The sequence below is a fragment of the Dermacentor andersoni genome, chromosome 2 (assembly GCF_023375885.2).
Source record: "Dermacentor andersoni chromosome 2, qqDerAnde1_hic_scaffold, whole genome shotgun sequence".
Lineage (NCBI taxonomy): Eukaryota > Metazoa > Arthropoda > Arachnida > Ixodida > Ixodidae > Dermacentor > Dermacentor andersoni.
The window spans coordinates 102284646-102296972 of record NC_092815.1 but is presented as its reverse complement, the minus strand read 5'-3'; the positions used below and the strand labels follow the sequence as shown (position 1 = coordinate 102296972).

Below are 12327 nucleotides of genomic sequence, written 5' to 3'. Positions count from 1 at the left end.
TTTTGTTTTAAGTACACAGTTCTTTTCTAAACAAACAACCTGACCGGTTAAAGTTATTTGGCACAAATTCCGATTAATCTGGCCACAAGCTGCGGCCTTGTTTTCGGTTCCTAGGGGGCAGCACCCGAATATTTGCGTGACACTTCTCTTCCTCGAGAAATCGGGAACCGTCTGCCTTTCAATTACGTGGCACACCGTGGTGTCGGGGAAATTGCCGACATGGCGACCTACCAGACGTATCAGGACTTTATACAGAAAAACGAAGATCGCGACGGAATAAGGTTTAGCTGGAATGTGTGGCCGTCGAGCCGGCTGGAGGCGACGCGGCTGGTGATTCCCCTTGGCTGTCTATTCACGCCGCTCAAAGAGCGACCAGACCTTCCGCCGATCCAATATGACCCCGTCCAGTGCACCCGGCAAACGTGCCGGGCCATTCTCAACCCTCTGTGCCAGGTGGACTACCGCGCAAAACTGTGGGTGTGCAACTTTTGCTTCCAGAGGAACCCGTTTCCTCCCCAGTACGCTTCCATCTCAGAGCAGCACCAGCCGGCTGAGCTGATCCCGCAGTTTTCGACCATCGAGTACACCATCATGCGGGCCGCCTGCGTACCGCCGATATTCTTGTTCGTTGTTGACACCTGCATCGACGATGACGAGCTGACGGCGCTCAAGGAGTCACTACAAATGTCCCTTTCACTGCTTCCTGCTAATGCTCTCATCGGGCTCATTACCTTCGGCAAGATGGTTCAGGTGCACGAGCTAGGAAGCGATGGGTGTGCCAAGAGCTACGTGTTCCGAGGCACCAAGGACCTGACGGCCAAGCAGATCCAGGACATGCTGGGCGTAGGCAAGTTCGGGCAGCAACCGCAGGGCGTTGCACCACAGCAACCGCGCATGCCACAGCATCCACAGCAGCCGCAGCACCCACAACCCGTGCCGCCGGCGAGCCGCTTCCTGCAGCCGGTGCACAAGTGCGACATGAACATGTCCGACCTCTTGGACAGCCTGCAGCGCGATCCTTGGCCCGTGTCGCAGGGCAAGCGCCCGCTCCGGTCCACGGGTGTGGCGCTGTCCATAGCCGTCGGATTGCTAGAGTGCAGCTACCCAAACACGGGCGCACGAATCATGCTCTTCACAGGCGGCCCATGCACCCAAGGGCCAGGAATGATTGTCGGCGACGAGCTCAAGATTACCATCCGCTCACACCACGACATCTCGAAAGACAATTGCAAGCACATGCGCCGTGCCATCAAGCACTACGAGGCTCTGGCTCACAGGGCTTCTGCAAACGGACACGCTGTTGACATCTTCTCCTGCGCCCTTGACCAGACAGGGCTCCACGAAATGAAGTTCTGCCCCAACATGACCGGCGGCCATATCGTTATGGGTGACTCGTTTAACTCCTCACTGTTCAAGCAGACCTTCCAGCGGGTGTTCGCCAAAGATTCGCGCGGCGAATTTCGCATGGGCTTCAATGCACTGCTTGAGGTTAAGGCGTCACGGGAGCTGAAAATAAGTGGCTGCATAGGGCCGTGCATTTCGACGAATGTCAAGAGCTCCAGTGTCTCGGACACCGAAACCGGCCTTGGCGGCACTTGCCAGTGGAAAATGTGCACCCTCAGTCCCAGCACGACCATGGGGATATTCCTTGAGGTGGCGAACCAGCACAATGCACCCATTCCTCAGGGTGGTAGGGGGTGCCTTCAGTTCATCACACAGTATCAGCATCCGAGTGGTCAGAAGAGGGTTAGGGTAACAACTGTAGCAAGGAACTGGGCAGATGCATCAGCCAACCTGCATCACATTTCTGCTGGCTTTGACCAGGAGGCTGCAGCAGTGCTTATGGCACGTCTGGCATGCTTCAGAGCACAGGGAGAGGATGACGGAGCTGACGTGTTGCGCTTTATTGATCGGACTCTCATAAAGCTGTGCCAAAAGTTTGGCGAATATGCCAAAGACGACCCAAGTTCTTTCCGGTATGCAGAGAACTTTTCCCTATACCCCCAGTTTATGTTTCACCTTCGAAGATCGCAGTTCATACAGGTAAGCAACACTGTAAATCGCACTGTAAATGTTTTTTGATGGCATGTAAGGGTTGTGAAAACTTGCAGCCATGACCAGTGTTCATCAAAAGTTGCCTGGATGATGTATGCGTGCACCCTACAGGATTTGAGGATAGGGATTGGAAGCAGTGATATTGTAGTTAAACAGTTAAAGTCTGTGCGATGGTTTCCCAAGAACTCGACTGCATTCATGGCAGACTTGTATGTAATGAATTACATGTAATTAAATACTTGTAACCAATTACATTTCTTGGTACGCTTGTAATTGGCTTATTACTTTTTCCTCAGTAACACTCACAGTAATTCAGTTATTTATTTCAGTAGCCAATTACACGTAACCATTTACTTTATTCATGAGACAAGCTAACAAGCACTGTGCTCTGAGTGCTCTGATTTCATGGAAACTACAGTAGAACAGCCACAGGTGTGCCACCTCGCAGTCGTGCCACACAGCACCCTCGTAGATGTGCATGTTCAGACAGGCAAACCTGGGCACTCAGTATTTCTTTCCTGTACTTAATGGCAGGTTGTGTGACCTGTATTGTCAGTACCACATTCTGCTTCTCGTGATGACTTCATGTCTCTGTGCTGCACAAATGCCGCCATGTCGGGACAATAATATAGGCACTAAAACATTTTAGATTTACTTCATTACATCTGATGATTCGTTGTATCCATGCTTGCTATGTCGAGGTTGAACTGTATTGCAGTGTTTCAGGCTATGAAGCTACATTGGCGTACTTGTATATTTGTTTCATCAATGCTCAATCTTGGCTTCTGGAGATGTGCTGAGAAGTCTTTTTCTAGTGAAACAGTGTTTTGATGCCTTTGACTTTTTTTTACCTGAAGACAGTTTGCACAACTTAGTAAAAGTCAGCGCAAATTGCAGCGCAACTCAGTCAGCACAACTTAGCGCAAATTGCTTGCTTTGTATAACTGTTGCAGGTATTCAACAATAGCCCCGATGAGACCTCGTACTACAGGCACATGCTGAACCGTGAGGATATGACCCAATCTCTGATCATGATCCAGCCCATCCTGTACGCATACTCCTTCAATGGACCACCTGAACCTGTTCTGCTTGACACAAGCAGCATCCAGCCTGACAGGATCCTGCTCATGGACACCTTCTTCCACATTGTCATCTTCCACGGTGAAACAATCGCTCAATGGCGCAAGGCTGGCTACCAGAACTCACCCGAACATGAAAATTTCCGGCAGCTGCTTCAGGCTCCCGAAGACGATGCACAGGTCCAACTGCTGCACTTTTTCTCTGTTATCTTGCGTTATTGACGATTACTGCCAATTTCTATACTCCATTTCATAGAAACCAGCCAATGCTGAAAATTTCAAAGAGACTACTCTAACTGTTTTCATTTATGACCAAAAAAATTGTACTTTATGTATGAAAGAAAGGTATAGGCATGCATTATGTAATTTGGTGAAAGATGAAGTCTTGTACTTTAGTGTTGCAAAATATGACGTAATTCATACATGGAAGGTGTTGCAGATCTGAACCAATTTACCACAAAATGAGAGGAGCGAGGCATTTCTGCAACCAGCCACAGCCACAGCTCATTGCTCGCACTTGCGACCGAAACATAGTATGTCACATACTGGAAGCACTAAGGTGCACAAATAACATGCCATTGAACGTAACATTATGTCCACAAGTTATGGTATATGAAATACTTGTTCCATAGAAAGCATCACAGATAAAAGAAAAACTGCACTGAAAAATGCGGGGATTGAGACTTCTATGACTGCATTACTTGCAGTAGCTTCTGCAGTGTTGCCTGCTAAGCATGTAACAAAGTATAGGTGCGTCACTTCTTGACAAAGAATATAGAAATAGTCAGTGAAATTTTCTCACGTACTGTGCATCTCAAGCAATTCATGAGAAAGTTTACCAAGTTTGTAGAGTGCTGTTTCAGGCATCGGATGACCTGTTTTGTGAATTGTGTAACGGCTGAGCCATCGTTTGCAACTGAGACAAATTCTTAACAGAAATGGCAAAGCATTGCAAACTTGCTGAAAACAGTCTTGGGCCTCACACAAGTGAGCAATGACATAACATGTAGTTGGAATACCCTCTGTGCCCTTGCATATTTCCTTAGCATCACACTCGGCACTTAGTCCTCTTGCGGACTGGAGGTCAGAAATTCATCATAACTGTGGTGACAAAGGAATCCTGGAGAAAGGAGTCACTTTTTAGCACTGAGCTGCCTGGCTCAGTATTAAGTGGCAGTTGCTCTGAAGTGTGGGAAGGTGGTTGCCACTCACTTTCAATGTCACCACTTGCTGGCATGCATCCCTACCCTCTGTGAGCTTTCCTATAAAAGAGGTCTAACAGTGCTCCAGAACCCTTAATCACTGCAGTGCACCTTTTTTCCCCATGCATTGCATTGAAGAGTGGCAATTATCCAGTGCATTCGTGGCAATGCCCACTAAAGAGTTGGTGTGAAAGACTCACTGAAAAGCGACACATACCTAGTGCATTTTTGGTGCAGCTTGCCAAACCGTTGGGCTGCTGTCTTTAAAGAATGCATGTGGGATGGGTTTGATTCAGTGCAGTATGGGAGAAATTTAAAATGATCTCTAGTGGTACATTCGGCTAGTCGAAATTTCCTATCGCGAAAGGATCCTTCTTGTCATTATAGAGCAGCATATTCCCAGTGGCAGTTACCAAAGTTGGCATCAAATATTTTCATTGAAGGGTGGCACGCATCTACTGCCACATACCAAATTGACCCAGGCTGGCATCAAAGAGGTTCATTGAAGAGTAGCACAGACTGAGTGACAGATACACAGTGCTCCAAGTCATCTTGAAAGAGATTCATTGAGAGTGGTAGATACCCATGCCACATCCCCAGCCCTGCACAAAGGCTGAGCCCCCTACATTTATAAAAGTACACTGTCGGCTAACTACACGTTGGTTCTATCGTGCCTCATTGGCTGACCAACTGACAACTTTTACCCTGGTGACATCACGCGCGGGGCCCTGCTGTCGTCACGACTTGCAAAGAGGAGACCGGATAAGGCCAAAGAGCACAGGATTGGTAAAATGTGAACAGCATTCTTAGGGTACTTGAAGCACTTTCCAAGGCCTTTTTGTCTGTGTCTCTAACCGTTTTTCTGCCAACTTAGGTCACTGAGCAGTCCATGGTCTAATGGGTAGCGCATTGGGCTGCTATGCTGAAGGAATAGGGATTGGAACCAACTGTTGGACCAACTTAGGTCACTGTGCATGTTCCACTGGGTATGTGCTGCTCTTCAGCGAACCTCTTTGACCCCGACTTGTGTCACTGGGTGTGCGGCACTGGTTATGTGTGGCGGTTCAACGAACCTCTTTGGTGTTAACATGGAGCACTGAGTATGTGTCACTTGGTCTGTGCCACTCTTTATTGAACTTCTTTGACACCAACTTGGGACAGAGGGTATGTGCGCACTTCAGTGAACCTCTTTGACGCCAGCTTGGGTCACTGGTTATGTGTAATATAATAAAAACTTAGAGCGCTAAAAGCACAAAGGACGTAGAAGAATAAACACCACACGCGCTCACTCACAGCTGATGTTTATTGCACGTATGAAAAAATACGTATTGCATAGACAATGGATGCTTCGTGCATGTCAAGACGAGGTACAAAAAACAGCCGAGGTACAAAAAATATTTTTTTGGTGCTTGGTGGAATATAACCTGCGCCATGTGAGAACTTCGCGACGCTGCTGCTGCTAGATGGCGCAGTGTGTGCGGTGAGAACCGCAAGATAGGAGACCTGCTGCAGACATGTTTTGGCTCTGACAATGCTATGTGTCAGTACAATGCTTCACTACTGACCGCATTGACATTCGTCATGATGTGGGTTCTGCCCGAATTTTTTTAGTTTGTAGCGTCCACGTGGTGCATAGTGCTTCCATGTTCACGAAAAAAAAAATATTGTCATGGTGTACTTCGTGCAATTCCTGTGTTACTTGACGTGGATGCTTAGTGGCTACAGTGTTGCGCTGCTACGCATGAGGTTGTGGGATCAAATCCCGGCTGCAGCGGCCACATTATGATGGGCCCGAAATGGAGAAATGTTTGTGTACCGTGCATTTGGTGCACGTTAAAAGAACCGCAGGTGGCCAAAATTTGTCCATAGTCCCCCACTACAGCGTGCCTAATAATCAGATTGGAGTTTTCTGGAACTTAAGATGTCAGAATGAAAAAGAAAGTGCCTGTGTTTATTTAAAATCCGTAAAAATTTCACCGACAATTACGATACTCTCTGATGCAAATTTCGAATGCACCTGTTGTTTATTGTTTTCAATTTGTGATATATCATGGCAAACAATTCGATACTGAAGGACAAGGTGCTCTCGGTGGCGGCGTTGAACCTCTGCTTGGGCAGCTCGGTTAGCATCAGCGGCAGACTAAGCATTTCCACCGGTTGCTTTGCTCATTGTCCAGAAAGAAAGTGTGAACATGGGAACGCGTGGCTCGTGTGGAGTGCATTCTCTAGCGGCAGTGGCAGCATAGGCAAAGTAGTGCATGCGCAGTGGGTTTAAAGCCCACGCCAGCGCTTTGTTTCCATGCTGGCCACATGCCCGGTCGTGCCAGCACTCTGTTTTCCTCGTCACCCTTTTTGTCGTGCCCTCCTCCGCTTTCCTCCTCGTGTCTTTCATCCCCCTGCTGTGCTCCGCATTTGCTTTCATCTTTTGCTGTGCGCGTTCGATCGGTTATGCCGAGGCCAACGTTGATGCTCGCCGCTGGAACGGGCACCTAACAGCTGCTCTGTAAAAAGTGTCAGAGGTTGTTCGGGGCCCTTAACATTTCATCTCCTGTTGGCAGCAATTGTGGTACGTGGTTACTGGGAATTCGTGGTGTGATGAAACAATCAATATTTTTTAGGGATATTTTTTTATGTGTTGCTCTCCATTGCCTGGCTTTACAGGAGATCCTGCAGACACGCTTCCCGATGCCTCGATACATTGTGTGCGACCAAGGTGGCTCCCAGGCCCGGTTCCTGCTCTCCAAGGTGAACCCGTCAGTGACACACAACAACGCCTACAACTGGGGCCAGCAGGAAACCGGTGGTTCCCCTGTCCTCACAGATGACGTCAGCCTGCAGGTGTTTATGGAACACCTCAAAAAGCTGGCGGTTTCCAGCTCTGCCTGAGTCTCGCATCAGCAGGCTCCTGTCTTCATCAGATGCCTTTCAGCATTGTTCACAAGTTTTGAGAATATATCAAAGACTGCTTGCCACAGTACCTTCTTGCAAACCTGATCCAATCCATGCCGTCAGAGTTCTTGTGCCGTTTTCTTGCTTTGTTTCAAGCCAAGAAACTGGCCTGCTAGACTTAATGTCAGTTCACATCTTGCTGTATAGATGGCACAGGTTGTAGTAACACCACAGAAAGTGGTTACAGTCATGCAGGTGTCTTGTACCGCATCAAAAAGAACACTAGTGAGGGCACAAAGCCGGTTGCAACAAACACGCTGTTCAGGCAGTGACACAGTGGGTCGCCGTTTTAATGACCACAAGTGAGCCCATGAAACTGGTGAGGTATAAATGGCTGAGAATAAATGCAATGGACCTAAGCTCTGTGATGTGCAATTCAACAGTGTGCCACAATCACTTGGTAACTGCAACACTCCTCATCTAGGAGTTCAATGTGGCCTTCCTTAAAATAGAGCACACAGTGCATGTAGTCGTAATGGTCTGGCACTGTCTGGGACTGTAAAAGAGTTAGTTAACCCAACCTTTTGTTGTAAGCTGTTACTGACAACAGAACTATCTTCCCCACAATTGTTGTCATTCTTTTACACAGTCTCCTTCATAACTGTGTGATTATGCCACACTGTCCATAGCCTGACAACATTCCTGTATTTCACAAATTGATCTTGTGTAGAGATATTGGCCCCAACATATATCAGGATGAACCCAAGAAGTAAAGTCATCTGCATTACTCTATTTCTTTTCTTTGTTTTTATGTCCTCTGATGTTCCAATGCCGTTATGATCTTGGCGTAGTTGACGTCTTTTCTTGCACATTCTTGTAGTTGTATGATGTGTAAAAACAGAGTGGGAATAAATTAAATTTTTGATGGAATCTTGGGTTATGTTAAAGGCACTGTGCTACATTCATTTGACAAGCTGGTAAGTGGTACACACTAAGAAAAGTTTGCACCCTTTGGGGTTATCGTGTCCCCATACAATAATTGTCATCCTGTATGCCTTTCCTTTCCTTAAGGCACTGTACTTTGCACTGTACTTAACGCCTTGTACTTCCAGTTAATGAATAGCATGCACGCTATCAGTTTGGCATAGCATTCTTGTCAGGAAAATAGCGAGTACAGCATTTTCAAGAAAGGAAATGCAAACAAGGCATATGACTATTGTTTCGGGATAAGTCTTGAAGAGAGTTAATTTTTTTTAGTGTAAATTGATGTAGTACACCTAGCTATTTTCATTTCTTCTATTTGGGTTTCTATATATAAGCCTCGATACTGTTCTGCTGCAGGTTCTAATGTGCCTAAAGATTTTCTGTATGGTTACCCTAAAGATTCATACTGGCATAAGTGTTTTTATTTGTTCATAAATAAATGATTCAATTAAATGAATTCATTCATTTCACATTCACTCTATGCTCTCTTAAAAAACCCATTCACCTTTTGTTGAAGTTTTTAGAGTCAGCAAGCATACGCAACCCCTATGAGTGAAGACACTGCTTACCATAGGTCATTTGGCTTTCATATATTGGTGAACAACAAATTGTGTGTATGTTGGCGCAAAGAAGAGAGACTGAAGAGTGCATCCTGCCTCTCTTGCATGCTCCATACTTTATGCAGGCAGTTTGGTAACGTACCAACAAGCTAATTTTATTAATGCTCTGGCATATGACACTCCAGTGTACTCTACAAAATTCGGTTGAAAAAGCTTGTCAAAATAATTTTTACAAAAAAAGATTATTATTTTTAGTAGAAGTAAATCTCATTCTGAGCCTCTAAGAAAGAAAAGCTGTAGCTCGTGTCCACAAAGGATGCAAGGATTTGTGTGCACTTTTTAAGATACTGGACACATGCAATAGCGAACAGCTCTTGTGAACGAATATGTGTCTCGCAAACTGCAGTTCAGAACTGCTGTGGGTACGTGTGGTGTTCAGCTGGGGTCTACCAAAGCAGATAAAAAACTTGCATCAAGAGGACTGTACATTGAACCTATGTTAATAAAATTACAGAAGTGTTTATTTATTTTGCCTTGGATATTGATCAGTTTGATGTACTGGTCTCTCCTAAGCTTTTCCTCTATCGCGGGGTCAGAGAAAGGCTAGTTGGAGGCACCGCTGCGTGATTTGGCATGCTGCTGAGAGTATTGTCGGAGCGCAGTATATTCGAATTAACCATTGCAAATGCTTATGTGTTCAAATTACCGGGCATTTTTGCCCGTGGGAATACACATAGCTTTGATGGGACAACCGCATCAGTTTGAATAAACCGAAAGTTCTAATTAAGTGGTGTTCGAATTTGCGAGATTTGACTCTGTATGTATGTGTGCACGTGTGTCCGTGCATGCGTGTGTATATGTATCGGCTAACATTCGCCTGGAGTGTCCACATATGTGCTACCACAACAAAAAGCACATATGGATCACAACACTTACATCACAATTTTTATTCGTGGATACGACACTTCAGCACAAACACAAGGGACAAAGAAAGGAAGTGCATGACATGAGCAGTGCACGACAAGAGCGCTCGTGTCGTGCACTTGCTTTCTTTGTCCGTCGTAATTCCAACTAGCCCAATCAGCAGTCTTGATTCACCACAACTTAAACTGCTGATGGAAAGCAGTCATAACGATTGCATTGAATGGCTGTAATAAATGAACTGGAAAGTGCTTTCACACAACGTCTCTTTGAGCGTTAAACACAGTAACATGCTAATGATGTGAAAGATTACACGCTATGAATGCAAGCATTGAAATGCTAACAAGAATTAACCATGCACATTCACAAAACTGTAAGTTATTTAATGCACTGAAAACAGACTTGCAGAACTAATTCTGTAATAAACGATTAAATGGTTAATTGCTGCAAACATGAGCTTACATGCAAGAAGACAATGAAAAAGGTGACACCATCATCATAATGAAAGGAATAAACTCGCATACTTACTAGAAGCTCAAGGCAACAAGAATATGACCCCAACACGAAAATATTGCATTTTATTGTGCGCAAAACAACATCAGGGAGCATCCAGATAAGTTTGGTCAGGTTAGGTTAGGTCTGGTGATCATATAGAATTTTTACCGAAATATATATATTTTGCCGCCTGAGTGCCAAGAAAAACAAACCAATTTACCACAGTTGTTTGCGATGTGCCCCCCATCTGTTGTCGGCTCACTGCAAGTTTTGGTGTGAGCTCCTTCGTTGACCAAGTTACTACCCGGTGTACAGCTAAAATTTTGCAAACTCTGCGCTATGTTTCTAATGAATCGCATGCATGACATGCTCGTAAAGGCCTGATATCAAGAGCAAGTGCTCTAAACCTTGTGGCAACGCCCCAAGGCTCTGTCGCTGCGCCCATGCATAGATTATGTGATTCCTCTCTATAAACATACCAAGTGTTTTCACCCCCACATTTTCTCTTTTGTCAATCCTCGCTTTCGCAACCATGCTGGAGCATTTCTGTGCCACGAAAGAAGGGAACTTGCAACCATGTGCCGACCCTGCATGTCGCAGCAACAGTACCATTTATTCGGTCACATTTTTCACTTTGTAATCCTGAAACAAAAAATAATGCAAAATGTTTTTTCCAGATTACATTAGTTCAAGTCGGACTTCATTTGGAGAATTAGACATTTTGGTACAGGATGATGAAATTGGAAAAACGTGCTCTTTACAAATATGGAAGAAAAAGATCTGGACTTCGGGCAGTATTGTGCAATGTTTCCTGCAATGTTACTGACCCATACTCCATCAATAAATATTGTTAGAGCCATAACCACAACACTTTTTCTTTCGGAGCTAACCCAAATGCGGATTCAGCAAAACTCACAAAACATGCTTCCCACTGACTGGGCGGTTCCATATTTTTTCTCTGAAGCCAGATCCTTTTCTCATAAAGCTAAGTTTGGTGTCATTCTTGCTACTCAAGCGGCAAAATATATTTTTCGATCAAAATTAAAGATGGTTGTCACTGGACATAGCTGGCTGAACTTGTCTGAACACATCCATCTACTCAAGGCACCAATGACACAGATGCAAGAAAATTAACCGAGGTACAGCCACTAACAAAAATCAACATTACAAATTATGACCATGGCACCTACCAGTCACATAATCTAGGTACAAAAAATAAAAACATAGGTGTTTTCAACAGTGAACTTTCAAGGCCAGCATCAAGTCACAATACTACATGCACAGTGCTTGTCAAAAGAAACAAAGCCACTGTGTGAATTATGGCATCCTAATCTGAGAAGTCTGGAAATTTTTCTGCATTGCCATTGCCGAAAGCACCCGCAAGGAACATGAGCACCACTTCTCCCTCTTAACAGCTTTTCAGCACCTATAATTCATTTCTCCATTACACTGACAATGACTTGCTTGATGCTCTTTGGCCAGGCCTGGCCCTTGTTCCATTAAACTTTGCACAACAGTCAATCTATAACTCTTCAGAACTAAGCAAGACTCATGCTCTTACTGGTGTCATACCTTTTAAAGAAAGAATATGTACATACCAAGGTGCGCACAGTTGTGGCACCACATAAAGAAAATCACATGGTTATTGCCACTGTGATATGCCGACACTCATGGCAAGAAACATCTCTGCAACATTTAACCTAGCTGGCCTCAGTTACTGTCTCAACAAAATGGAACAACTTGCCGATTCAGAATCTGTTCATTCCCACCATAGGTGCCATCAGAACTTCACTATGGTATCATGTTATCATACGAACATGTTTCACCTCAGGTCAAGGTTATGCATTTCTCTATATTTTAGCATGATAGAACAACTTGTTAGATGATGCAGGCACATTCTGCAAAGTCACTTAGCAGTTGTACAATAATAGCGTACAACAGCCCCTGCGCTTCCTGATGCACCAGAATGTCATGCAGCACAGTGCACATCTATTCAGGTTCCCAGTTCAGACTCCATTTAAAATGTAAAATACACCTACATGGCTGGTGGCATACTTGGTGGTATAATGGCGCTGTGTCTTCAGATGTGTTCAAGTGAGTGGCTTGCACAAAGGATTTGGGGCAGATGATGCAGCAGTATGG

The 12327-nt window shown here is 45.1% G+C and overlaps 1 protein-coding gene across 1 annotated transcript; it reads left to right on the top strand.

Moving 5' to 3' along the window:
- Positions 1–119: 119 nt before the first annotated feature.
- Sec23 (transport protein Sec23) lies at positions 120–9296 on the top strand. Its single transcript, XM_050188314.3, has 3 exons — positions 120–2043; positions 3009–3314; positions 6998–9296. Exons 1-3 carry the CDS (start codon positions 220–222, stop codon positions 7220–7222), a joined length of 2355 nt encoding a protein of 784 aa, XP_050044271.1. The 5' UTR covers positions 120–219; the 3' UTR covers positions 7223–9296.
- Positions 9297–12327: the final 3031 nt, after the last annotated feature.

Excerpts from the sequence above, each read along its gene's own strand:
- Sec23 (XM_050188314.3), top strand. The coding sequence starts at position 220 with ATGGCGACCTACCAGACGTATCAGGACTTTATACAGAAAAACGAAGAT. Across the intron at positions 2,044-3,008 it reads GAAGATCGCAGTTCATACAG|GTATTCAACAATAGCCCCGA; the intron begins GTAAGCAACACT and ends TAACTGTTGCAG. Across the intron at positions 3,315-6,997 it reads CTCCCGAAGACGATGCACAG|GAGATCCTGCAGACACGCTT; the intron begins GTCCAACTGCTG and ends CTGGCTTTACAG.